The sequence below is a fragment of the Anopheles moucheti genome, chromosome 3 (genome assembly GCF_943734755.1).
Source record: "Anopheles moucheti chromosome 3, idAnoMoucSN_F20_07, whole genome shotgun sequence".
NCBI lineage: Eukaryota > Metazoa > Arthropoda > Insecta > Diptera > Culicidae > Anopheles > Anopheles moucheti.
Window position 1 is genome coordinate 87,855,060 of NC_069141.1, and position 27,835 is coordinate 87,882,894.

At 43.4% G+C, this 27,835-nt stretch overlaps 1 protein-coding gene across 1 annotated transcript; it reads left to right on the top strand.

The window, feature by feature from the left end:
* Positions 1 to 513: 513 nt before the first annotated feature.
* On the top strand, positions 514 to 27,501 carry LOC128303791 (DNA-binding protein D-ETS-3-like). The gene is made up of 6 exons (XM_053040851.1): positions 514 to 595; positions 940 to 990; positions 10,972 to 11,019; positions 19,373 to 19,562; positions 24,791 to 24,996; positions 27,365 to 27,501. Exons 1-6 carry the CDS (start codon positions 514 to 516, stop codon positions 27,499 to 27,501), a joined length of 714 nt encoding a protein of 237 aa, XP_052896811.1.
* Positions 27,502 to 27,835: the final 334 nt, after the last annotated feature.

Below are 27,835 nucleotides of genomic sequence, written 5' to 3' on the forward strand. Positions count from 1 at the left end.
GGTAATTCAACATTTTCTAATAGAAAATTATATAATCGCTTCTGTTTATCTACTAGAAATGAAAAAAAACAAACATTAAAGTGAAATAGGAAATAAAACTAAACTAGCGATGAATCAAAGTGACAGTGGAAATATGCAACTAATGAGAACAATATAACGGAAATAGAAAGTTTAAACCAATCACCCGGATCGCAAAGTTCGACTAGCAATAAAAATTGTTTTGTGAAAGTGTAAAACATCGTGACAAACGCAACCTGCCATAAAGAAGAAAAGCGTAGTACGTAATATATAAACAAAACAGGAAAAGTGGCCGCTGCTTTGACTGCCGGTTACGCTGGTGGCGTGTGTGGCGGAAGCATCATCGGTCTCGGGGAAACCGCAACGGGCGGGCATCCCGTTCCAGGTGCGAGTGCAATCGTCGGCATCGGTGCGGACGGACGGGATCACGCATCCAAGATTCGTCTGAAAGCTGGAAAACCACGGCAGGGCAGCGTTGAGGACGGTTGCAAAATTATGATCGATATCAAAAGCTCGCCCGATTATCTGAATCGGTCCTCCGGTGGATCATTCGGTAACTTTTCAATGTTATTTGCTGGTAATTATAATGATACGAGACAACCAATGTCTTTCACATGTTCGATGCGGTGAAGATGGTAAATCCCAGCTTGGGGATGTACTCTGCAATTATACTGTATTATTGTAAAATTAAACTAGATTGTTATTGTTTATGCAATTCGTGAAAGAAGTTGTTGAAGAATTGACCTAATCTAAGGCATGAAGATTGAAGTTAAACAATATTTGATTGAAGTTGACAAAAAAAACACAAGCAAAAACGGACTATTTTTTGAAAGTTTGTGCCTTTAGTACAATACTAAAACAAAGCATAACTTTTCAGTTTTACGCCCATACTAATGCGACGGTTTTCTTTCCCTTTTGCAGACTCTTCGTACAAATCGTCATGGGGCTCACACAGCTCGTCCCAGAGTCAAGGTATGTTGTTTTATAATTTATTATGTCACACTCTTCAAATAACACCGCAGCACAATATTTGCCCTTTCGCCAATGGCCTGAGGACAACATAGTCTCATAGCGTAGTTCAAAACGTGCCCCGAAGTAGCTAGCAAAGTCAGTCAACCGAAAATTTCATTATCTTTCCCACTTGTCCTCGACCACAACCCAGTTCTCGGCCGAAAGATGCTCTGATTACTTAGATCATATATCCACAGGAGAGGACATGAATAGCATGCCCTTTCGGGCTACAAGAATCAGTTGTGGGACGGTACTCTTTCTTTGACTATCAGTAAACGTTACGCCTCGCCAGCTAATGTGTACAATCAAAAAACTAAACTAATATCAAAAACAAATGTCACGCTTTCGTGCCCCCGACAATCGACGGCGACAGTAGGTGCTAGTCAAAGTTCAAAGCAAACAACTACCAAACGAAGACATCGCACGTACAGAGACGATAATCCGTCACCTAAAGGTGCCATGGAAGCTGTGATCTTCTTTCTCCAGCGGCACACAACGTGAAAGACACTTCAGGAACAGCTTCGCTTCGTCACTTTGGCACGGTTGAATGAATCGACGTGTCGCTGCGGGAGCAATTTTCTCCACGCGGGAGTAAAACTTTTCTTTTTTCCACCCAAATGCCTCCGCATTGAGGCTGAGGTGCTAGATATTCGTTGGAACACGATAAGGGAAGGAAAAATGGCCGCAATTTTTTTAGGTTGTTTGATACTCTCGTGTCTACACATTTTCCAAATAAATCTCTCTCTTCTTGCTTACTAGACTTATTTTACCACGTAGCCGAATAGTCATTCCTTGCTACGGGGGATTGGTCCGGATGGGATTTTGGTACGGTTCGTTCGTGTAAAGATCGGCGTCGCTACCATCATGCCACCTGGCCGCCCTTTCTAAATAAATATACTGGTTACTACTTACCTCCTTTTTCTTTGTTTGTTACAATCTTTTTCCTATTGTTTTACATCTCTTTTGTCTATTGTTTCGCTTTCTTTTTTCTTGTGTAATATTTCATAATCATATTATATTTTCCAAAAATTTTGTTTAATATTTCATATATACTATTTTGTGTAAAAGTTTTCATTGATTCTAGTGGTTTTACTTTAATATTTGTCTAGTATTTATCTGTTTACATTCTTTTTAATTCAGCTCTCAGTAGCTTCTTTGTTCTTCAATTTAATTGTCTTTTTCGAACGAATTATTTGTCAACGCCCAACGCCTCCAGGTTTTGGATACCCTTATTCATTAACAATTAGTGATAAAACACTGGCAAAATTTCCTGGCTGTTTCAAACAACCAAACTATACCGATCGGACCCCGCCCTATGGAACACAATTTCCACCCCACAGCATCCACAGGATTGTGGCACTAAGCTCTCGCGCTTGGCTAACTTTTCATCCCTTTCCAATTTTCGAGTCACGCTTCGTTTGGCAGGTTCAAACGACATTCCGGTGCCCATGGTACCCCGAGGGGACAACAACACTCGCCTGTGCCCTGCCCGCACACGTTGCCCTGATGGTGATGCGAGATGGTGTTACAAATTACACCCCGCGGCGTGTTTCCCTGACACAACATTAAAATTAAACTTTCGCGCAAACGAACCATCGTCCCGGTGAGAAGCCATCCAGCCGAGGCATCTCATCCAGCGAGAGCAATAGCAGCGGGACAAAAAAAAACCAAGAGCACACATCGAATCGCAAAACTTCGTATTCCATCCCCCGGGGCAATTTAAGGGTGCAAGGATCCTCTTGGCTTTTTGATGTACGTATGTGTGTTTGGCGTTGGTGTGCTCTAGTGGCCCGAGGCTACAAACCGTGCGTCCATGCTGTGGATCCGTCTTGGCTGTGTTGTGTGCGCGTCAACCGATGGTTTTGGTTGGAAAATTCAATTTGAGCTAGATCAAAAAGTGGTTTTTGATGATTCGCACTGATTGTAAACAATAAAAGCGCGAACGGCGCTCTATTCTAAACCGTACAAACGGTCGATTTATCGCCCTGGGGGCGATACACTTTGCGTGTTCCGATGTTCTTTTGGCAGCCACCGGGACCAAAAGATCGAACCACTGCCAGCGGAACGTTACACAACAGAAGGTTCGGCTGGGGTGACAGGATTGGAAATTGCGTAAAGAAATGTTTTTCTTCCGCTCGTGTGATTTCGTGTGAATGGTGCATGATTGAGATGCGTTGTACAGCAAAGTGATGGGAAAAGCGACTCGGGCCAGCTAAGGTGGCATGTCAACTGTCGTTGAATCTTGGTGGATAACAAGAATATCGTTGATAATCTCTACCGTTGCAAACAAACCTATGCGTTTAGTGGGGCTGAAAACAGAACAGTGTGGTTAGAGCCTTCTGTTCCGGCTCTAACAGTGTGAAACAGTTGAAATTGGAGACAATTTAAAGAAAATTTCTAGAAATATGTGACCAACTTTAAAAATGATAGCTTTATTTGAGTGAAGGATATTTAACTAAAGAAATAGCTTCTGCAATCAACTTTCTATTTCGTTCATTTCTTGGTAACGTTCATCATCATGGTAACGTTTGACATTGGATCCTTCAGACGTTCTTGAGACAACCTTCACTTAATCGTCTCCCATTTCGTTAAATAACCCAGTAAACCCACATAATATTCGTTTACTCATCATCATTCCCCCAGTCTTATCGCGCCCTAATCGACCACATCCTCATCCTCAATGCCCAATGCCTAACTGTTTGAGGATCATTTTCCCATCTCCTACGACTTGCCTACTGACTTTGACCGACCGAAACAAACAAACCATCATTCGAATCATTTGACCTCCGTGTGAAAGGTGGTTGCGTACCGACGGGACCACCCGTCCAATTTCTGGTCTTCGGCGTTTTAATTACGGTTGATGTCGATGAATTGTTTGCGAACTTTCCTACTTCATTATCGGTGACTCTGTTTGCACACTTCGCTTCCGTTTGGCTGGAGAGCGTAGGTTCGGAACCTGGGGCCCATAAGTTTGCCATTGTCTAGCCTAGTCTAGAATTTGCACTAGAAATCCTGCCTCGGTGCGTGATGGAAAATCGATAATCGGGTGAACCTGAACACGAGAGAAAACCTGATCTTGTTTAATTTTCTTTGCAAGAATATCGCCAGAAGTTGCTATCGGAAGCAAATATCTCGCATATTTTATAAGAGCTTGTTGTGCAAATTCAAGAAAAAAGCCATCATTTTTTATCTCAAAACAAGCTCTAAAGAAGCAAAACATCAAACGACACTAAAGTGCCATAATGTTAGGTTCGTTAGGATATGCTTCCGTTGTGTTTGAACCTCATGTACCGGTCAGACATGCGTGTGTGGACTGGTACTGTTTGAATGTAAATCGTACACAAATATATGCAAACATGCCACATGTTTAGGTTGCTTTATACTGTACGCCCTTTGTTCTCCTTTCTTTCCACACCTTTGGTTGATCTATTTTTCCCGGCTTGTGATGTTCTTTCTGCTCGATTGAGTAGCTACCCAGATTAAGTGTATCCTTCCCGTGGAGGGTCGTATGAGTTGCTTTTCTTCGGATTTCGGTACACATGAGCAACGATAAAAAGGAACTTCCGGAAGCATCGCCAAATGGTATTGATGACGCAAAATGTCGTGACAAAGAATGGAATTTATTGGATATCGTTGTCGAGCCCCTGACGGACCCGGAATAAGTAAACATACATGCACAGTGATTGACTCACCCTTAGCTGTATTTTCCAGGATCTTTTTTCCCCTCTCGGAAGGACGCATATTGGAAATCCTGCATATTGCGAGATGCTAATTAGAAGAGCAAACACAACCTATTTTGCCAATTTTTCTGTGCAAAACTATCGTTTTTGGCACAATTTTAAAATCCTATAGCTGTTTATCAAACAAAGTTGGCTGGTTTTTAAAAGGGTAAAAGCAAGATGTAAATTTACTTTCCAATCAGTGTCAATTGGAAGGATTATGTTACGCTTAAATGGATTTTCGATCCGTTTTTTTCTTTGCAAATTTGTAGTTTTACACAATTGTTTACTTCTTCTGTTACTTTTGTAACATTATCATGAATTGAGGTTCTTGCTTACTTGATTTCCAAGTTAATTCTTGGAATCCTTTTAAATATCTTTTCATTGACATTTACTTAATGTATTGCTGCCTTCTCACTTCTGTTCAAATTATTGCACATTCAATGGGAGCATTCCAGAACCATTCAAAGCGCCGAAAACCACTCCAGCTTATGTCACAATATTTTCAAACATCTACCGGTATCAACAAATTTCCCTACATCGCATTTCCATCGCACAATGAAGGCACCCTTTTCAAGCATGTCATAAGCAGCCGCCCACTCGATTGTATCCTTTGACAAAAAGGGCATTAAAAAACATGGAAATGCCCGACCTTCCTCTAAACAGATTTTTTGTACTCTCAATGGTCCTTCACGCCTTAGGGTTCCAAACCGAAAACTGCCCGGCACATTCGCACAAACTGCTTCCGTACCGCACAGAATACCACACACAAATTCGCATTCAAACGATCTTTTTCAGCTGCAACCCTTAATTGAATATATATTATTCGGCTTACGTTTCATGAGCCACTTCAGGCCCAATTCCCTCTCCGTCGCCTCACGTTCCCCTTAAATATGGTGCATTTTTTGGCAAACATCACGTTTTCTTCAGCTGCAGCAGCAAGCAACACAGAAAAATAGAAAACTCGCTTACCCACTAAAAACCACTCGAAACACACAAACACTTCCGTCGAGTGATGCTCTTCTCCACGTGGTAACAAATGTATCGATGATTGGGGCGCTGAACAGTGCAGTGTAGCAACTTTACAACCAACCAGAGAAAAAAGGAGACCTTAAAGTCGCTGAAAACTGTAGCCACTCAACTGGCGCGTTCGGTAGGACGAACATAATTCAAAACAATAGACGATCGTTACGCAGGCCGCATGCGAGTGGAATTAGAATTTATCGAGCGATACTCAGGAATGGGTTTTTTTGAATGAGATTGGCTCAACTTTAACGAGAAACTAAAAAAACACAACATGAACCACAATAAACAGTCGCAAATTCTAGACTGCGTACAACTCGAGCGTACGAGCGTACAAAATTGTGTCTAATTTTTCTGCCCGCCACAAATAAACGATTTCGCTACGCCTCGTTCATCAAACGAATCATAAAAGGTAGTAAAATTTTGCATGGTTCTTGCAAATGGAAAGGGTTGCAAATGCGAAATGTCGCTGTCGTTGAATCGGTAACATTTTTCAACAAAAAATTTTGAGCACAAATACAAATAGTTGTTTGTAGCTACAGGGAGACGAATAGATCGTTGAACTTAAATATTTCTCATACTAAATATGCCGGTCTTTATGAGTAAAAAGTGATAAATAATACGCGTACTAAATTCTAGCAATTAAACAACAGTAAACAAAATGTTATGTATAGTTTATATTTTCTTAAATCACAATCAATTTCGTTTGCCAATTTGCACTCTTTCCCGTGCATAATAAGCACTATAAAACTTTCCCCTCGGCAATTAAGCTGAGACAATTGTCAACCCCGACAGCAGCGAGAGTGAGGAATTTCGAAGGAACGGAAACACAGGAGAACCATTTTTATGGCATCTACCGCATAAAGTTCCTTCCGTAAAACAAAAAAAAACAGAACATAAATCCGACCACCACAACCTCACACTTGCACGCATCGCATTTGAATTAAAACACGACCACGGCGATGCGTTGCTAAAATATGCAAATTATGCGACACTGCACCTACCAGGCGCACCGAAAACCCGAAAAGGAACCGGAATACTGTTAACTCATTAAATATGATTAAATAATTATGTCCTTTTGCACTCGCGACCATTCCCGAACGGGAGTCAAAGGAAGGGAGGGATTTTCTTTTTCCTTTTTGTTCATACGCTGTGCGTTCTTTATCCATCTCCGGAAAGAGTTCATTGGCTCGCCGGTGCGAGAAGTCGTGTTTGCACGGTGCTGAAGTTTGAAATTATGTGCCCCCCTCCCTTTAAGGTTGTCTCCGCTTGCACGCTACGCCGCGAGCAAAGACAAACGCTTGGCTAAGAGATTAATTATTAAATTATGCACTTTATAGATGCAGCCCACGGTTGGAAAAGTGGAAAAGTGCCCACAATTGGAGGTCAAATGAATGTTTGCTTCTGCTGTAGCCATCTTGCTCCCGGTCACGTGCTAGTGTGAGGAAGTACTTCGCTACCAAACACACGTCGAGTCGTACACGGCGCATAAGCCAAAGTACACAAAACCCCACTGGTGTCGGACGGAAGAAGGTGTAATTTAATTTTACGATTGTGGAAATGTCTATATTACTGTTTCGGTACAGGCTTTTCGATAACGTTTACCGCTTCGTACGTTTGCGCTTTTGGTAGATTTTTTCTACAAGAATTCTCTCCTCAATTTTTGTGTGTGTGTCTCCTCAAATCGAGTGAACGGTCGACAACACAACACAACATCGTGTTTGGGGCATGTGGAAATAGGAAAATTTTCAAAACAGGTTGAGTAAGAGAGAGAGAGAGAGAGAGCGATGTGTGTGTGTGTGTGTGAGAGAGAGAAAGGAAGAAAACTAAATGCACCCTGTAAAAAGGTCCTTTATGGGTAGCTCCTCGCTTCGGAAGGAACTGCTCGATCGTCACTTGGTGCTGCCCCTTTTGCTACTCTCGGTACTCGGTTTCCTGTGTGTGACCTCCGGAAAACCATGTCCCAGGAAAATAACAATTCATATTAAAGCACACATACACGCACACACACACCCCACTCCGTAATCGTGTTCGTGCTACAAGCGTAAGGAGGCACCTTACCTGACACCCCTGTTGCAAATGGGCTGTAACGACTTACGGAAGGAAGAAGGAAGAAAAGTTGAGAAAATATTTAATAATAACTGGAGTACGTGAAAACTCCCCCGGGCCTACCAGGCAGTGGCAGAGCAAAGGGTTGTACAATTGTTTTCTTCAAGACCTCCAAGACCGGGACCACTGGTCGGAAAAGCTTGACTCGAAACCGCGGTTACAATAAACGATTGACCCCGAGTATGAGAGACCCCTTCGCACAAAAAAAGGGGGAACTCAGCAATCCAGTAACACTCCGGAAGGTTGGACGGAAATCACAAGGAAATAAGGAAACCCACGGAATAAAACGGACACAAACACACACACACACACACAGTTGCACAGGTGAGAAGAAGAATGTTCCACTCATTTAACTCAAGTCCGGTAGGCCGAGAGGGTGAGACGACTTCTCGCACGGAGCAACGCGTTGATCGTTTGCTCTACAGCCCTACGGGCGGAAACTGGCGTGACTTGGCCGGATTTAGCCGAAAGGGAATAATAATCACGCACGTTACATTCACTGGCAGGGGTAGAAGCGGTATAAACCATTGTAATGTGAACATTCTTGACCCGGTCTCTTACGGCTTCTTCACGAAATCAAGCTCCGTTTACAAGACATGCTGTGCGAGGCATGAAAGTTACTCTTTAAAGTGTACTGTTTTCCCTGTAAACGACGTAAAAGTGAAGGAACGACAAGAGGACATCACAGTTGGAACGATTTATCGATGGAGAAAATTCGGTTGATTCGATAGACAAATAATGTTTGTGAACGGTCAGTTGCGCGAAACGGAGCACCGAAACGATTGTTGACAGTGTCCGAATCTAATAAAGGTAATGCTCGGGTTCCAATGTCATTTGTTCCTTCAGATGGCCCCTAGTAGATCGACGGAATCCTCCTGGGTGGATTGGTTTCGGTGTCTTTAGTTTAGCACATTTTGATTTCCCCAGTGGCCAGTTAGTCGCCGGGATTATATTGATGTTTGCTTCCGATTCTGTTTGTCCACTGAGAGAACCCTAAGGATGGGTGATGAAGGTTAAGGTTTTGATTCTATATAGCGATTTAGCTAAATGAAATTGTAAAATAAGACAGTGTATGACATTTCTTATTCGATATGGTGTTCAAAGTGTTTATTACAAATTGTACTAAAACATTGTACACTATTTCAAGAGTGTCAAATGTGTCAAATATACTTGGTGCCGGTTCCCTATTTTGTATACACTCAAATGTACAGCGAAATTCAAACTATTTCCCCTTCACCCATAATTCTTCGCTCGTTTACAATAATTTTGGTCCCCTACTGTGTTTAGAACGCTAGCAAAACAAAACAATGGATATAAAAATGCATTAAAAATTGTTATAAAACATTTCCCATTGTTCTGTCTGATACACGTTCACACACCTATATACTGCCACGCTCTATTCTATGGCCACGTGGACTGTGCTGTGTCTTTTAAAACTGTACATGCACGTGTGTGGTTAAAAGCGGGAGCGAGTTATGTACAAAGCATATTACATGTTTTGCATGGGACAAATGTTTCAAGTGTGCATGCAGAAGTGGTTGATGATAATTGTAAAAATTGTACACCCTCTTCGTCATGCTATTTCCTCAGAAAAAAACCTCTCCTCTAGATGGCGCTCTTGCACTCACCGGCCGGGTGTACTGTTTCAATCACTCGCACTCGTACAGAAATTATAATAATCACCATGCAAATCACGATGCATTTGCACAATGGCGAGCAGTTGAAAAATGAATTACAATAATGCTCATACACATGATGAAGCCCTGCTTGGCACAAAAACCGTTGTGGGACATTTTTTGTTGCTGCGCTCTGGAAACTGCACTGCTGAAGCACATTCTCGAAGCTGCTTGGAGTTACTACATTCCCAGTAGTGATTGCATGTCCTATTGTTGCTTCACTCATCCTTTCGTAGCAGTAGAAGTACCCGTGTCTTCTTTCGTACAACTCTCGCATGGACCTTGTTCAAAACTAGCACCTAGTGGTATATTCTCACACAGCCTACCGTGGACTCGGTTGTGTTCGATGGCCAGCATTAAATTTCATCATTTCCCTGCCTGTCCCTCCCTTTCTATTCCTCATTCACCGAACGGACCTTTTCCAGTTCATTTCCCCGTACACCCGAGAACGATGGATCCATTTGGAAAACTGTCGCCTGAATGTTAAAATGTGCACCTCCATTATGTTGCTATAATATTATATACAATTCATGCAAACTGTGTTGTCCCCCTTTTCGCGTAGGTTTGTACCTTTTGTTCTTCGACGTTGCGAATGCAACGATGTACATATTTGGTATGTGCAGTGTGTGTTGCTCGTTCTGTATTTTTCTATCCTTTTCTGTTTTTAAAATATTATTTTTGTTCCAATTTCAAGTGTTGGGAATGTGTCTCTACTCTTCATCGTAAAACCTCCTTATAGGATTCTACTTTTTTTTGCAATGAAACTCCCATTGTCCGTTGTCCTTCATACATTTGAGGCTTCTGTTGCTGTTGTTACTATTTAATCATTATTATTTACATTTCGTTCGCATCCCAAACGTTCTGATATTTTGCAATTAAAAAACGCTTCATAGTGCATAATAGAAGAAAGCCGTGACATGGTGGTGTGGACATTACGACGCAATAGGAAACGTGGGCAGGATATTTAATTTCTCCCGTTTCCATTGTATCGTGCGACCCAGGAGCGGGGTACGGTTGGATGGCAAAGGGAAACCGGTGGCCATTTTAATCATTTTTAGCACAATGCAGATACATGGCGAAATGGCGCTCTGGCACTCATCGGCATGATCGGAGCGGCTGCTAATGGTGTGATGTGTGTACGCCACCACAAACCAAATTGATGCTCATGCAAACAAAAAAAAAGCAGGATCTAGTGGAAAAAAACCTCAGCATACTCATTCCGCAGCTAAAATCGCACCATTTTAATTATGCTTTTGCGATTCGAGATTCGCATTGTGGTGCAGATTAATGTCGTTATCTGCGCTGCAGGTAAATTATCGATTATGTGCACAATAATGGATAGAATGAAAAGTCTGTGTGGTTCTGCTTTAAATATTGTATTTTAAAACTATTATTCTTTGTATTTCTCGTTACAGATCCATATCAGATGTTTGGACCCACTAGCAGTAGGTTAGCGAGTTCTGGTAAGTTTGATTTAATTGGTTTTATATACGTTTTGTAAAACTCATCATCAAAGCTTTAACGTTTTTATAAAAGACAAGAAACGGTACCGGTGAGCAGCTTTGCCCTCTATACAAACTAATCGAATACAAAAATGTTATGTACACCCCAACCAGAAAGCGGAAAAATCGATAGTTTTGCATAGGCATACCTATGACCTTTCTTGGTTGCATATTTCCGCCCCCGGGACCAGGGTGCACGCGCACATGCTGAACGATTAAGACTTGCTGTTTTCTTCACCTTTGCCACACTCGCTCTCGTTCGCCTTCTTTTTCGCGCGGTCCATATTCGGTGGAAAATCCCAGCAGGAAAAGCAACAGACCACGGTACGGAAACTAGTGCGGAAATGCCGAAGAAACGATGTTGTTGTTGATTAATTACTACTTCCTTTATGGGTTAGAAACACATTACCACGAGCGGATGGAGCCCGGTGCTTTTTGTTCCATTTTTCACCACGCTCCGTGACTATCCGAAAGCATCGCTGTGGAAATTCTTTTCCCCAATCCACACGTTCCGTGGGTCGGAATATTCATTTGGCTCGGGTTTTTTTTTATTCTTCCTCTCAAACTACACTTCCAAAGTGCGAAGTGTTTGCTAATCCAACGGAACACGAGCACCTTATGAACCGATTTCCTGTGTTTCTGTGGGGTTCCGTTGCATGCCTTAGGGCTACCCAAATTCACCTGGCCCATGCTAATCAACGCACAAAAACTAGCGATACAACGGTCCAACCGCGGTACATGGACGAGAAATCAGAGAAAGAGACCCATACACATGGGAGCACTGTTCTTGGGGGGAAAGCAGCAAATTATTTGACATTAAAACGAAAAGTCATCAATTTGTCCGACAGGAACGGCGTGTTTTTCGGTCCCTTTCAACGCCACTGAATGAAATTAGCATTCCTTATTTGTGCGAGAACGTTCAAGCTGAAGCACTGGGAATGGCAAGTAATTTATGCCATGTCTAACTGGAAAGTTGATAGCACTACCAGCAAAAGATTAAGGAAAACTTTTTCAAAAGGGGTGAAACATGCTAACAAACAAATTTTATTGAGCAATTGGAAAACTTATTTGGTTTCTGATGAGTTAATGGACATAAAATAGTTCAAACAGATATTGAAAGTGAATTCAGTATAAACTGAAAACATACTAATAATAATGGCGAATTACTAAGCTTTTTTGTTCTGTCACAGTTTTAGTACAGATATTGCATTTGCACATATAAACGATTATGCCATCAGTTGAAACTCGAAAATAAAATCAATATAACAGTTGTGTTGTATTCGACTCGCTTAGCCACCGCAGGACATGACCCTGCGTAACTATGCCAATTCTACTGCATAATGCACAAAACATACAATGTTTCCCAAATACTGCACCGTGCGTCATGATGGAATTTCTCATTTACTTCTACCCGTTTACCCCCGCACCTGCCTCGCAAAAGGCACGCGCATCAATCAATTCTCTAATCATCAAATCGCTGCACCAGCAAATGGTTCCCTAGCGCACACACACGAAACCATTTCAGCTTCTAATGGGTGCGTTAACTGCTGCATTACTGCGGCTATTCGGCCGGTTACTTTGATGCGAAAACTGCTCCTAGCTCCCGCTCGCTGGGATCGCTGTGGCTCACGCTTCTTGCTGGTAGTTTAGCGTTTAGCCTTTTGGTAAGCAAATTATGCTTCCACACCCAACACAACTACCATTATTTATTTATCGAAGACCGATCGAACGTCACACGAAAGGTGCACGTGGGGAACACACACACACGCAGCACTCTCTCGCTTTCCCCGTCACGACTTGGATGCAATCAAAGCTATATTGTAACCAACACGTGTCAAAACGTCGTCACGGGTTACTGCGTTCGACTTTTCCCCCAAAAAAACCACCCGCGTCTCCTCTCCTTCCGTCGATTGGTTCAGCCCCTTTAGGTTAGTCCACGCATATACGGGTAGGACGGCTTATTAATTTGTTTCTCTTAAAAACAATCGACCCACAATGAATCATGCAAAATGTGGCTGGTATGTAGCCCTAAGAACCAAAACACGGCACGTTCCGTAACGCAACGTCACGGAACAGGGTGCCGCTGGCGGGTGTGTTTTTCTCGCCTCACCTTCGGGGCCCCTTTGGTAAATTGTTTGATTGAGATTTTTTAACACCCTATCTGGTTGCTTTTGATGCAGGGTAGAGCGCAAAAGCGAAACGAATCGCAGTTTCACCTTTTTACCAAACCCAACACCGGTCGCTCGCAGAGGACCTTGACGAGCCCTACGCTCTGGTTTGGGGAAACTCGCTGCCCGTGGAGTTGAACACAAACCCCGAGTTGTGTCACTTACGCAGGAGGGTAGCAGAGTCCTGTATGTCTGCTAGCGTCCAGCAAGGTGAACTCGGAACCCCGATGATGGTGTTGGTGTTCGCTGTCGAAATAAAAATCCCAGGACACCAATTTAGCTCCACTATTTGCACTGCAAATGGAACGGTAAACATTCGACCGGGGGTTATTGGACATGCGTTTCGTTTGCTTGCTTTCTACGATTCCTGTTTCCACCCTCTATTCGACAATCCCTTACAACTCCTCTATTATTGTCCCTTACAACCCTCGAACCATTGCACTGCTCCCGGCAGTAATCCTTGCGCCGTTCTGCTTCAAGACCTCACATCCTTACACTTCGACACTGGAACGCATTGAACCGGAACCGGGTTGTACTTCAGTTTCGGGTTGTCTGTACCGGCCAATCGTACAAAAACGCTTTCAACGAGAGCAACACCGTGCCTCCGTGGTGACCCTTGCCAAGGGGGCTGGAAGTGCGATTTTTATCCAGCACTACCCGCCCGGAACAAATGGCCACCTTAGGGCATAGGTACGGGTTAGCATTTTTCGTTTTTACTCATGAAATATTCATCGATTTTAAGGTTAAAACTCATGTCCCAATGTGTAGGGGACAGAGTGGGATTGAGCGAGGCCAAAAGGTTGTATTTCTTAGCCTTTTAGATTTGACTTACCGACTTACCAGGCAATTAGGATGGGGAATGGGTTAAATACTGTACACATAGTTTGGGATTAAAGATCAAGCTCTGGAGTTGGAACAGTTTTCTCAATTTTGAAACAATTTAAAGGAATACTCAAATTTCTTAATTAACAACAACAGGCTAGTAATTACTCCACACAGTAGTATTTATTATAACATTGCCATGGCGTGTTTTTTTTTAAATTCATATTTGAATGCTAAATTGTATCACATAAAAAAGCGAAGCGAAGATTTGTCAAGTTATCTCATCAAAACAAACGGCATTTCCTTTCCCTGAAACGAAAGTGAACGGCAGCGAGCAAAACTATGAAAAACCTCTCATGAAATACACTAATCGTGCAAAAGAAGGTCCAAGGCAACGAGCATTCACTACAGTTCCATTTTGCGTTCCCTTTGTGGCCCTTTCGACACTAATTAGCACTTTTCGTGTGGCAAACGCTCAAGGAAACTAATTAGCCGGCAAAGTCACACAGCACCCGCTGGATCTGGCCTGCCGGATGTTAACCGAAGGAAACCGGAAGCCATTCGCCCGTCGTGGATGCCTGCCAGGCGTTGGAAATGCATTTGAAATTTGTAATGAAAAGATGAGAGGAATGAAATAAAAAATGTACACGCACACAGACTGAGTGGAAAGATAATATTAGCATAAGACAGCAAAAAGGCAAAGCTGACAATGTTGAGCACCATAACGCTTACACACCGGCGGTGGGAGAATTTGTATGTGTATTTGTTTGGTTTTTTACTTATTTACTTGGAATTCATCACCCGGGAAGGAAAAACGATGGTGAAAACGTGAATAATAAGCTATCGGGTCGCGGTTGCCGCTGCTTAACGCCGCATCCTTCCGATGTTCCGGTATTTGAGAATGAATGGTAAATGATCCTCACGAGTCGAACAGATTGGAACAGAGCTGGAGAAAATGGTTGCGAATCTCCACGTCCTGTGCGCGAGTACTGTGTGATATTCCACAAACATACTCTGTCTGTACTAACTCACTGTGTAGCATGGTATTTTCGTTCGTGTTTATTAATATATATATGCATACCGCTTCACCGGGCGACCAACAGGATAGGACGCACTGGCAGTAATGGAAGGAAAAACATGGCTGAAAAGCAAATGAAAAACCCAGAAGCCAAAACAAAAAAGTAGATGTAAGAAATATAAAGCGTTTAATTAAATTTCCGGTGCGAGAGCGCGAGCATTTTCATGGCACGGAGGAGTCGGAGGACGGTTTCCATATGGTACCCACCAGCCTTGCTTTGGCAATCCATTTTCCACCATTTTGCGACCCGATGGTTGGTGTAAAATTTTTGCAAAACCCACCAAACGTAACCGTTTTGCCAAGTGCTTTCGGAGTGGAACGAATTGGACGTACACCGTGCGGAATTGAACGAAGGAAAGCAAAACATTCTGCACGAAACCGTTACCGTAATTAGCTGTCCGGGTTTTGGAGCGGTTTACGGAACGCGGCTGGAACCTTGCAGGCAGGGATACGCGTACAAAATGGCGTATAAAAACATAAGCATTACCATGGAAAGCGCGATGAATGGGCTAATGCCAGGGAGCAACTCGAGGAAAAACAACGCTGGCCTAGGGGCAAATGGCACGCCATGTTGGATCACTAGTAGTGTTGGTTTTATTTATTTTACGCCATTGAATCGCTGGTCAATCATTATAATTTTTTGCATGTTCCTGTTCCTGATAACAAAGAGTATTCATGTCGAGTAGCTGAAAAGACACTCGAACAATTGAGTTTCAATTTTAGTACGTTGCTCCATTTAGTACTCTGAGTTAAGCACATCTGACTGTAGCATCCATAACTTCCGGTTTTTTGAGTTTGAGTTATTCATTTATCAGATTTTCCAAAGTCCAATCCTCCAAAGTCGAAGCACCATAAATTTTGTATAAAATAAATCTACGCACTGTTTTCAAAGCCTCATACAATATTCCGCAATTATTACTAAGAGAGATTTATAACCGTAGAGAAATTTATTCAACACTCAGATCCTCATTTCCCGGTACGGTGCACGGTGCACAATTGCTTCTCGACGAGAAAGACCGCTCATGGTCAAGCCTACCCGTACCAAACGCACTGCACGTTCATGCAATCCTTTTAAGCTAAATCTACCGACCAACCGCCAGGAAGTCTTAAATCAGCCCACGATTCAAGACGATCGTATTGCCAGCCGTCCCCGTTTGAGAAGCCCTCTCGGCAGGCGCCCGGGCACAAGGTGGATGGTTGGATTTCGCCTTCGCATGTCTTTCGACAATAATTCTCGGAAATCGGTTCACCCCTCGGTCCAACGATGTCCAACAACGGTCACCGTCACGAACTCGATGTCTGATCCGATGTAAGAAGGATCGCCTCGCCTCCCTTTATCACTGTTACACCGCCGTTGTTGTTCGCTAGGCCGGAACCTCCCTTTGGTCTATTTATTCCCCGTCGGTCTCAATGTTTCTTTTTCGATCCGTGCCCGGTACCCAACCGGTTGAAAGTGAATCGTGTTCACCAGATCTTATCATTACGGTGGCCCATTGCTTCTGTTTCCCATTCATTCGTTGTTGGAAGTTTCCTCAAAGTCGTTATATTTCTGAAGAGTTCCTATGTTTATGGGTCCATCGCGTAGGAGGTCTCGTTTGCGTGTCACCGCGTGTACGGTACCTTTACGAAGCGGTTTCTCACTGTTGCCGTTGGGTACGCTGGCCCCCGTGAGTCGATAATAAAGAAATAAAAATAGTACCACCCCGACAGGCTCGACATGGACGTCTGAAGGTATGGTTGCCTTCGGAACAAGGAAGTGAGCAAAAAAAAAAGGATACGTAAACGTACTGAGGCCGCTACAGTTGGTGGTTGGAAAGGATAAACGGCACGATAGGCAACAGGAAGCAAACATAACGAAGCCGAGCGAATGAAGGAGAAAAACGCCCGCCTGTGGAAAGACCTCAACAAAACAAAAACAAGGTGGTCCGAACACATTTATGGCCACCATGTACCGCCCAACAAGACAGATGACCCAGTAACACTTGACCCGAGCCCCACACAAACCTGGACAAAAGGGAACGGTAGGCATGGAGGTCAAATCGATTCGCTCCAAAGATCCATTCCCGCAAAGACCAGTTCCGGGACGTATACAGAACCACAATCAACGGTACAAAAAAAGGACCACCATCACCGGGTACTGGGGGTCGTTAGTTTTCTTCTTCCGAAAGCCCTTATCGCCCGCACAAACACACGGGAACCACGAGCAGGACACGAACGGTGTTGGCCAGCTGGTCCGGTTAGGCACTAAATAAACCTTCACGCGAACAACAAGTAGGAGGAAATGGGCGTCAGGAAACAGGAAGAACAGGAAAATACGGAAAAAGGTGTGAAATGATCGGAAACCGGCAACAAATTTAATCAAAGGGAGCCACCACGTCTTGTTGGGCCGCGAGATTTCGGAACCAACGGAGACACCACCGATCCGTTCCATCGGTGGCGTTTACTGTTGTTTTGGCTTGGTTTCGGGATTTTTTTTCTACTTCGTTTGGCCAATGGCTAATGTAAGGAATGGAAGGTGTTAATTATAGGAACCGTGGTGTAGGAACAATTGATAAAAACACCAAGAAAGGTTTTGCAGAAGGTTGCGAGAGTATAATTTATTACGCGTCAATCCTTTTACTCCTAGCTGTTTAAGAGCTGTATAACGTACTGAATAGAAGTAACCTGTAAAACTCACTGTAGCAATTTTAGCACTAACTACAGATGTTAAATAAGCTCTTTTTTAATAATTCTTACTTAAAATTCGTTACTGTTGTATAGTTTTAACGATTTAATAACAATTATTTGATTTATTTTACAAACTTATCGATAACATTCTTTGCGTCCGGGAAGCAATGAAAAAATGAAACTGATAGAGATATGTACTTAAATTATATTTTCCTCATAAAGTTATGATAATAATAATTCTTTTTCCTCTTTTACGGCGATGATTACTAATAGAACATATGTTTATTAATTATGCACTATAATCGTTATCACTGTTACCATGTATGTGTATTGCAAAGTTTATTAATTTGTCTACTAGTGCCAATACAATACACAGGTTAAATTACATCAATTCAACTCTGCTTTTAATTTATTTATCCGTTCCTGATAAAAAGTATTCAAAATCGAGTTAAATGTGCAGAAAAGTATTAAAACTCAAAGTACAAACCAACACACGTTTGATGCAGCATTTACGTATTATCAATAAAACGGAATAGTTCATAAAAATCATAAAGCACCCTCCCATTAATGAATCAAAAATAAATCTTGCAATTCTCACAGCACAGCAGGCCATTGCATCGCAAATTGATGCTTGTATTTTTTTGTTCTACTCCTCACAAGACACTGTCCTAGTTATCTGCGATTTCCCAAACGAAACCCCCTCTCTATTCGCAGCGCTCAAACACCGAAACACCGATTTACTAATGATGAATCACATAATCCGCACAGATTGAATCGACCGAATCGACATCGGCCAAAAAACGTGAAGCCCAAATTCCTCCCTCAAAACGAGCGTAGTTGAATAGAAAGGAGGGATGAGGAAAAGCCCCAGACTGCCAATCCCTTTTACACACCCCTGGAGCGTTCCCTAAATTGCACCGCAACGATTCGAGGGGTCTTGGGTGGGTGTTATTATTGATGATGTTATGATAATTAGCCCTTTGTTGTGTCGGGAACCTTTGGTGATGGTTGGTGTAGTGCCGGCCGTATGTTTGACTGTACGCACCATGGGACTATTACTGTCGCCATTAATTTTTTCCTTCCCCGGTCATGAGCAGCGCGCACGGATGGGTCGAGCTTCTCGGCGGTTGATCGCTTTCGGGAAGTAGAATTTCTTTTCCTTTTTCGCAAAAAAAAAACTTCCGCTGGTGGTAATTCACGGTTGTATTATGAATATGTTGAACCGAGTGCCCAAAATGCTTGTTGAATCGCCAACCACTTGTCGAGCGGGTTCCGTGTGGCGTATTTGATGGGTCCTAAACCTTGGTGTGTGTATTCATTTCTGCGTGTGTTTTTTGTTTGTTAGTACAAAGTGTAACCACTTAGTGAACATAGTGGTTCTAATTTTCTGGCAATTTTTTACTCGTTTTCTTCACCTGGAGCGCCCACCTGGAACGAAAATGATTAATGGGCTTTGGAAACGAACAAAAAAGTGTCCCCTTTCGCACGTCCGTTCAAAATGTCCACTATCGTCATTAGGCTCGTGCAGTACGGTTTACTAATATACTTTCGCCTCAATCGGATTTCCATCTTTTTGCAGGTTCCGGACAGATTCAGCTATGGCAGTTCCTGCTCGAGCTGCTCAGCGATTCTACCAACGCCACCTGCATCACCTGGGAAGGTACGAACGGTGAGTTTAAGCTGACCGATCCGGACGAGGTGGCCAGACGCTGGGGTGAACGAAAGTCGAAACCAAACATGAACTACGACAAACTCAGCCGAGCGTTAAGGTACGTAAAAATGGGCAGGGAAAGCGACGGAGTGCGACGGCACAACAAACGCACCGAAAACATAATTTATGCTTAATGTTCTTTTGATGTCACTTTTATTGCAATTTTCACTCAATTTACTTCTGTCGTCGAGAATTAGCCACAAAACCGTACACAAATCGTTTCGGCAATCTTCTCCGTTGCTATTGCTACTGGTCCACAACGTTCTTTTTCCACAATCGTTCCTTCGAATCAAGGACGTGGACGAGATTTTGCGACAGCGCAGAATTAGGATCATCGTCCTTCGTCTCACGACCATTCCATTCGCATAAAACTATCGGGGCGCGTTCGGAGGGCTGGACGGGCAACAAAAGAAATCATCACAGTAAATCAAATTGTCTTTAACGATCACCGCCCTCGTCATCTATCGTGCGGCAGACCGGGTTCGATTTGAATCGTGTCCCTCGCAACGGACCATTGGCAGCCACGATAGTGTTAGCTGCCCTGCTGCGAACTACCGCCAGTCTGTTCACATTCGCCATGGAGATGTCTTTTTTCGCCCTGATTTTTTTTTTGCTTCTCCGATAACAGGCGTATGCGAGCGTAACATTTGACCCGTAATGGGATTAGCCTTTGCACGGGATAACGATGAACAAATCCGACCCCGAACGGCAATCGATTGGGAATGTGTAACTGGTGAACTATTTTTTTTGTTGCCATCATCCAACGGTTGATTGAATGGTAAATTGGATCACTTGCTGGACGCTTGGTGAGATGTGTTTTTCTTGCATTACACATCAGCAACGATTAGCAAAGTTTGCCTTTTCTTCACTATTTTGGGCTATTTATTTTGGGTCGTTTTTGTCCAGATTTTTATTATCCCCTGTTTGGAAACAGGTTTTTATTGGGTATTTAAACTTGATTGGCCTCATCGTCCTGATTGTCCTTTATGAAACGTTTTGAACCATGATCGAGAGCGCCTACTGTGCGCTCTGCATTTCAGGAGTTTTTGCTTCGACTGCGCCAAAATGTGCTACATTAATACAAAAAAGCACACATTTTTAAATAGCTGCAGAAAATTACTAAAAATCACTCAATATTCACTCAAATTTAGAGGAATTATTTGTTATGATTTTCGAAATGAACTAGTTTTCCATGAAGGTTTGCAGTTCAAGGGAACATACTACTTCGAAAACATAGATATCAGGGCAAAGTTTTGGAACCAATCGTAATTATCCTTCTTAGATTCAGAAGGATACTTCGTAGTTCTTTCAAAACTCTTCAAGGAAACACGTCCATGGACAATTTATCGTATTTTCCTGCATGTTCCCTGATTTCTTCTCTGCATGATCGTTCGAGCAGCAGTCAAACTTTATCCAGGATAAAGTTACACTTTACAAAGTTGAGTGAAAAGTGTGATAAGCTCTTAGATATTCTTTGCCAATTTAATCAACCCATCCCCATGCCGGTACAATACCTTCCCGGTTCGACGTCGAATAATAGCATGATGCTATGGTTTCTTTCCATTTGCCTTCAATTGAAAGATTCTGACGACCATCCCTCTCCAGCTCCTGGCGTACACCACCAGTGTCCTCGTTTCTCGGAGCATATTTTATCACGATTTATCTAATAATTTCAATTTTCAACATTTCGTATTCATTCGTACGAATGATTGAAAGCATGCTGGCACCCTCCCGGTTCGGTAGCATAGTCGGTGCTGTTTCCGGTTACCACAGGGCCATCTACCTACCACCCTCTTGGATTTTAGTTCTGGCGCTCCGTTTTGTCGATTCGGAAAAATCGTACAACTTTGAAACGAATGTGCCATAATGCCAGATCTGATACCGTTTTTACATTCCATTAATCCACCACACTGAGCAGGGTGGCCGAGCTACAGGCGCTGGGTTTTTTTGCAACAACTTCTCCGCCCACACTCGATTCTATCCACAACGTAGCGCCTCTTCACGGCACCGAAACATCGTTTGCTATTTGAGTCTGAAAAGAACCTGCACCCGAAATAGCCCGATCCGGGGCGTTGGCTACTCCAACTACCTTCTCAACGTTAGTCCGGGTGCTGTGCTGTCGGCTCTATCCGATTCTTATAGCAACCGTTTATATCGTTTGTCGAATCGCATCCAGCATCGCTACAACATAGGAATTTCACTACATCAGCATGGTACGTACGCAGCATGAGACAGTAACGTCGAGGAACACAGGGGCACTGCCGACACTCTCCCATTCGCACCGGGACGCGCACGAACGCAACAGACTGGTGGCAAAACGTGCAAAATATGCTCCCGAAGGTGCCAGCGATGGAGGTGGTTTCATGCAATCAAATTTGTAAATTGAAAAATAACAACATTTTGATTTAGCCAAAATCTAATAGACTTCTGTGCGCACAGCTTGTGTGCCTGGCGGGCGTATACAAAAGCGGGTGACTCGATGGTGCCAACCATCAAGATGGCCATGGTTTGTAAACCGAAAGACAACGACGATTCCATGGCCACTGCACTAGCGTTCGTGATGTACGCTGTGGTTTAGCCATCGTTTTACCAACATAACGTTTCGTTGCTATCTTCTAGATAGATCAAGGTCCTCTAAATCTTTTAGGTAACAGTTCTAGGTCTTCATGAAAATAAAATATCTAACGAAATAATCTAAGTATAGCAAATTGCAATATTTCATAATAAATTCAACTACAAAATACTAAGTAAAATCTAAATTAATTGCAACACAGACGTGTCGGCCAAGCATCATTTACTAATATTTAATTAAAAACTAAATTAGAACACTGTCATCCACGTTCCCGCCACACTACTGACATTTTGCAAATTGAATTTGAAAACGTCAAATTATTGATTCCACCGTTACCATGCAACGACAAACCCAACTGTTGGTAACCTTATGCTCGTTTCGTCGCTTTATTAAATCACTGCAGTGAAATTAAAATACAAATTCCTGCTGGTTTCACTTATCACCAAACCTTGTTCAAATGCCCACTAGCCTTCGGTGCAAGGGAACCTTCGCTTACCAATGGGACGATGTTTACAACGCCCTGTTTAACGCTCTCAGTCTCACCGTACTGAAACATTCCCTCATCCCAACAGGGATTCCTAGGTCCCGTCTGTCGATGTGTGTACACACATTTCGTCACATTTAGGTAATCGTCGTAACGTTCTTCTGCCAGGGTTCTGCCCCTCCCACGAGGGAGCACTATAAAGAACAACAGCGATTTTGATGCAAGTGCGTGAACGGCGGGTGATCCTGACAGCAGCAGGTCCAAATGGCAATACACGGGTGCAGAAAGTAGGGCAGGTAATTTGTGGATTGGTGGGGTGTAGATGATGATGCCTCACTTGAATATGTATGTACACACATTAAACCACTCGAAAATGCTCGGTCGGAAAATGGTCGGTGCGTTTTCCACCCCGCATGGTGTCGAGTGTTCGAGTGAAGTGGTACCCAGCTCGAGTGGTAACGGTGGTGGTGATGGTAAAAGATAGCTTCTTCACACATTTGCATTGCACGGATGAGTGACAGCAACACGCCCGGCTCATTTTATACCGAACAGCAGCAGCTCGCAACCCACCTACCCAACATTTCCCATCCGCACGGCAAGAAGAGGACAAAAAGTCAATGGACTGAAGGGAAAAAAGTAAAGAAACTCACTGTAGGAATGGGACAAACCAACCGTATTTCCATTATCATGCCACTGTTGATGCTCCCGATAATGATGCTGGTTGGGATATGGGCGATGATGATTGGAGGCACCCGAGTTGAGTATAATCCTTCTCGTGCAGTTGAGCATACTGTCACGATTGTCTGGCGCGTATGATTTTAATGGATGTAATTTTGAATATTTCCCCAACAGAGTGCTCTCGGCGACGTCATATCTTCGGGGTGTTCGGGGAGTTTTTATTCATGGGTTTTCCACACTGGTACGAAGAATACACTCGAAACTGCTAAGAGACACCCAAATAAGCCACGTAGACGATTGCTTTATTGACAGTTGAAACGGAGTGCTTTTAAAGGTTTTAAGGGAACTTGTTTACGTTCAAAATCGAACACATTTGAATATCCAAACACCGGTTCCAATTTGTTTATCGATATTTCTGAACATTTCTTAAACGTTCATCTGATGTCGTTATGAGTGGCATGGCTCTAAACGACATCAACCATATGTAGAACCACTTCTTTTACTGTTTTTTTCCAAACATTCTCTTTGTTCCATATGCCAATCAATTTTGGTTCCTGTTCAGAATGCACGAAAATCACACTGAAATCGCCTTGCAGATGTCCCAAACGTCAACAGAGCAGAAATGTACATTAGCGTATGAGGATCTGGGTTTAACAATGCGAACGACGCCACATTATTCTTCACAACCAATGCTCTCAATCGGTGCAAGTTGTACTCCTTTTTTTGGGTTCGCAAACAATTGCGAACGTCGTATGAATAACCTCATCATGTCCACGTGTCCGTTTTGTATGTATCGCCATTACCGCAGCACGGAGGAACACAACACTTTCCGATCTAGTAGACACATTGTTCTTCGACCCAGCTGTCATCCTCGTTTTGACAATACGCAACCGTTAACGTCGATAAACACCTCGTGCTGTCTGACGAAAACGTGGCAGCAGGACTTTAGCTGCTTTTTGTGTACGATTGTCATATGCCGAAATCGAAGATACTAAAATATGCCTTTTGTCCATCTCGCATCCGAGCGGAGGGAAAACACTATTCCAGACAGTGTACATACACTTTTCACTGGCCGTTTTTTTCCAATGCAACACGAGCGTGCCCAGCAGCGGTTACGTTACGATTTGTGTATTCCAATGGCAATCGTAAGGAATTAGCTTGCCCTGCTATCGTACACTCTTATCGAAACCGACAAATCGGAACATACAACTTCACTCCAAGCGTTACGCACGCTTCCTCTCACACCATCCGCGGAAGAAATCAACACTCTTATATACACTGTACGGCTCGGTCCGTACAATAAATGCCGTCGGTACCTTTTCGGATACGGCCTAGGGTTCCTGTTCCTACCTAGGGTGAAATTTCTTCAACTTGATTGAGACACTTTCAACGATTCCTTTTTTCCTTCCTTAGCTATATTATTGCCAGCGTTCCCCATTCCGACTCGGAACAGGGTTTTACCAATTCTATAATCCACCGTTCCATTCTCTTCTCTTTTGCATGGCCACCACAACGCCGCATTGAAATAAAATCACCCAACGCAACGCCACAGATATTACTACGATAAGAACATTATGACGAAGGTGCACGGCAAGCGTTACGCCTACAAGTTCGACTTCCAGGGTCTGGCGGCCGCGACCCAGCCCCAGACGGATCCGACCTACAAGTACCAGAGCGACCTGTTCATGTCGCCGTACCATCACGGGGCCAAGCTGAGTTCGTTCATGAGTCCCCATCACAGCATGACGTCATCTTCCGGTAAGTTGAACAAAACGGCACGAAGCAGAAATAAGCGCCCTGGAACGGCTGGATATAAAGCAGGTGAAGGTTTAGGTGTGTGTTTTTTCGGCTAGATTATCGAGAAAGGAAATCGGGCTCTCAGGACACTCGAAGTTTATGGTCCTAGTCTTTTCTGCATGTGTGTTTGTGTGCGGAGAAACTGTTTTAAGGACTCTTTTCCTACGCCTCCGCAACGAAATCTAATCGCCATTTCGCACTCAACCGTTTAAAGATATTTCCTTTCCCAATTTGGCTTATCGCCCGTGAACGTTTCGACGGTTGTGTAAAAATAGCGTAACGACTGTTTTGGCTGTGGAAAGTATCGAATTATGGTTGTCTATCCAAATTTACGAGCGAAAGTCTTGCCGCTAGAATGAAGTTTGAAAAGAATTCGATTTTAGTACAATGGGTTTTGCATGTACTAAAAGAAAAGTTGTCTACGATTATCGTTGTCTTTTTTATCAAATAGTGATATAAGTTGTTGTTTGTTTAAAGCATAGTTTGAAACATCTTCGAATTTCTACTGCTCTTGTATACTTTGTATAAATATATTAATGTTGGAAAAAGTTTGTTTAATCAGAGAAATAGTAAACCAACTATTAGGCCACAGCTCCAAACTCCCTCAAGTTTCAAAAAACGATGATTTAAACTTTATTTTAAACTAGCATTCACAAAAACAAATCTTAAATATCTCCAAAAACGACATTTCTCAAGTGTTCTCTTTACTTTCTGAACTTTCCGATAAGCTTTCGTTTTTGTTTCGGTTCTTGGAACGAAAAACTGAGACGATAAATCAATGTTCTATTTTCCATCGATTTTACAATACGCTTGCGTTTTAGATGCCCTACCTAAACACCCACACCAATGTGCGTAACCGTGACTGTACTATTGTGGTAGTGAACGGAACCGAGGGTTACCATTATCGGCACCATCTTGTACGTAGGAGCAGTGTAGCAAACAGTCTAAGGAGTCCGCCGACGTCGGTGGAAGCATTTCTCGAAATCCAGTTGCAAACAGTTCGCCCTACCGCTCAACCCATCCCGTACCGACGCTATCATTCGTATACGCGTTTATGCACACAGGCTCATGCGCATGTTGCAGTAACGAGCACCAAGCGTCTCCATCGTAGCCTTGCGTTGTCAGTCTATCGCATTCACTCTGTCTCCGTCCGGCATGCTCTTACCAGAACGGATGTTTCTCTCTCTTACTTTTGCATAGTTCTATCTCGCTCCGTACGGGCGTGATTAACTCAGTAGGAAGGATGAACAGACATGAAACATACACACACACTCATGCACGCACACACGTCTACCAAGGAGTAAATGGAAATGGCAAAATGGTGGTGGCAAAAAAACGAAGGAAACTATCGCCGGCGCAGGCGGAAAAACTCAAGTATCATCTTTTCCGCTCTTGTGAAGCGCCAATACCATCATATTCTTCCTACGAGAAATCCGCCCGTATCCGTTTTTGCCGTGGCTACACAACCCAACACGCGATCGGTACGCGAAACGGAAGAAGAAGGATGACTTTTTCTTACCTTTCCATACTGGCTGTTTGCCGTTTTTCCCCCCATTATCCACATCACTCCAACCACATCCGTACGGCGGAAGGGAAAGGCAAATGGCCATCTCGAGGCCCGGTGTGCCGATGTTGCTGCTTCTCCACCGAGCGCCACCCCGGAAGGAAAAATACCCGGGTGGAAGTGAAACCGTTCTTTTGGTCTAATTTCTGTTTCCCTAACTAGTTCCGTTACGGAACGGCTTGTTTGTTAGAGGCTTCCGAGCGGACTTCCCTTCACCTTGCGCCTACTTCCACTGCGAGAATCGACGGGCCTGAAATTGACGAGCCAAACCTTTGGTTTTGTCTTTCGTTCCATCAGCTTACGGGAAGGTGAAATTTAAAGGCACTTTTTTGTGTATGTGTCGGTTGTACGCCTGGGCACGATGATTTTTGTTGTAGCTCTGTCTCAAGAGCTATATTTCCCTTTCAACAAGACCTTAAAGCGATAAAAGGTCGAGCCGTCAGGCTGCACAGAGAAACAAAATCAACAAGCAACGGCTAATTGTTTTACGAAGTTCGCCAATTAAACGTCAAAAACTATGAAGGGCTTGTTTTTTCAATTAACTTTCCAGCCAATCATAAATTGCTATTAATTATTACAATTGAAGGTACTGTAAAATGTTAATTTGAATAAAATTATTTAATTAATAGCCGTAGCACTACTCGTTAAAATGTTACCAACTGAGCCAATGTATCTTGGTCACGGCACCAGATTTTAACCTATTTCAAACACCGTTCTTAATATCTTACTGACCATTGTTTGCTTCTCCCAATCCATTCAAAACAGCCTCCATCTTTCCATCGGCCGCCTCGTGGGGTAACTGGGGCAGTCCGGCGACGAACCTATACCCGTCGCACACGATGAGCCACGTGACGCCATCGCACGTCGCGCCACATCTGGGCTCGTATCCGCACTACGCATGACCAACGCCCACGACCACGTCCTCCAGCCACCATCATCATCATCACGCCCAGGTCGACAATTTCGATCTCTACAAGAAGCTAACGCCGTACGAATAATAGCATCCGCTAATCCCGCAGCAGCAGCAGCAGCAACAGCATCACCACCTACAGCAGCAGCATCCGCCACAGTTGCAACACCAGCAACTGCATCCACACCATCCGGAGCTGTTCTATCAGCCCGAGCTGGCCGGATTTCCGCGGAAGCAGCTAACGGGTGGACAGTTGCACCAGCTGCCTCCATCAAACCCGCTGGTACCGGCCCCGGCCGATGTACTGCTGCTGCGGACGGCATCGC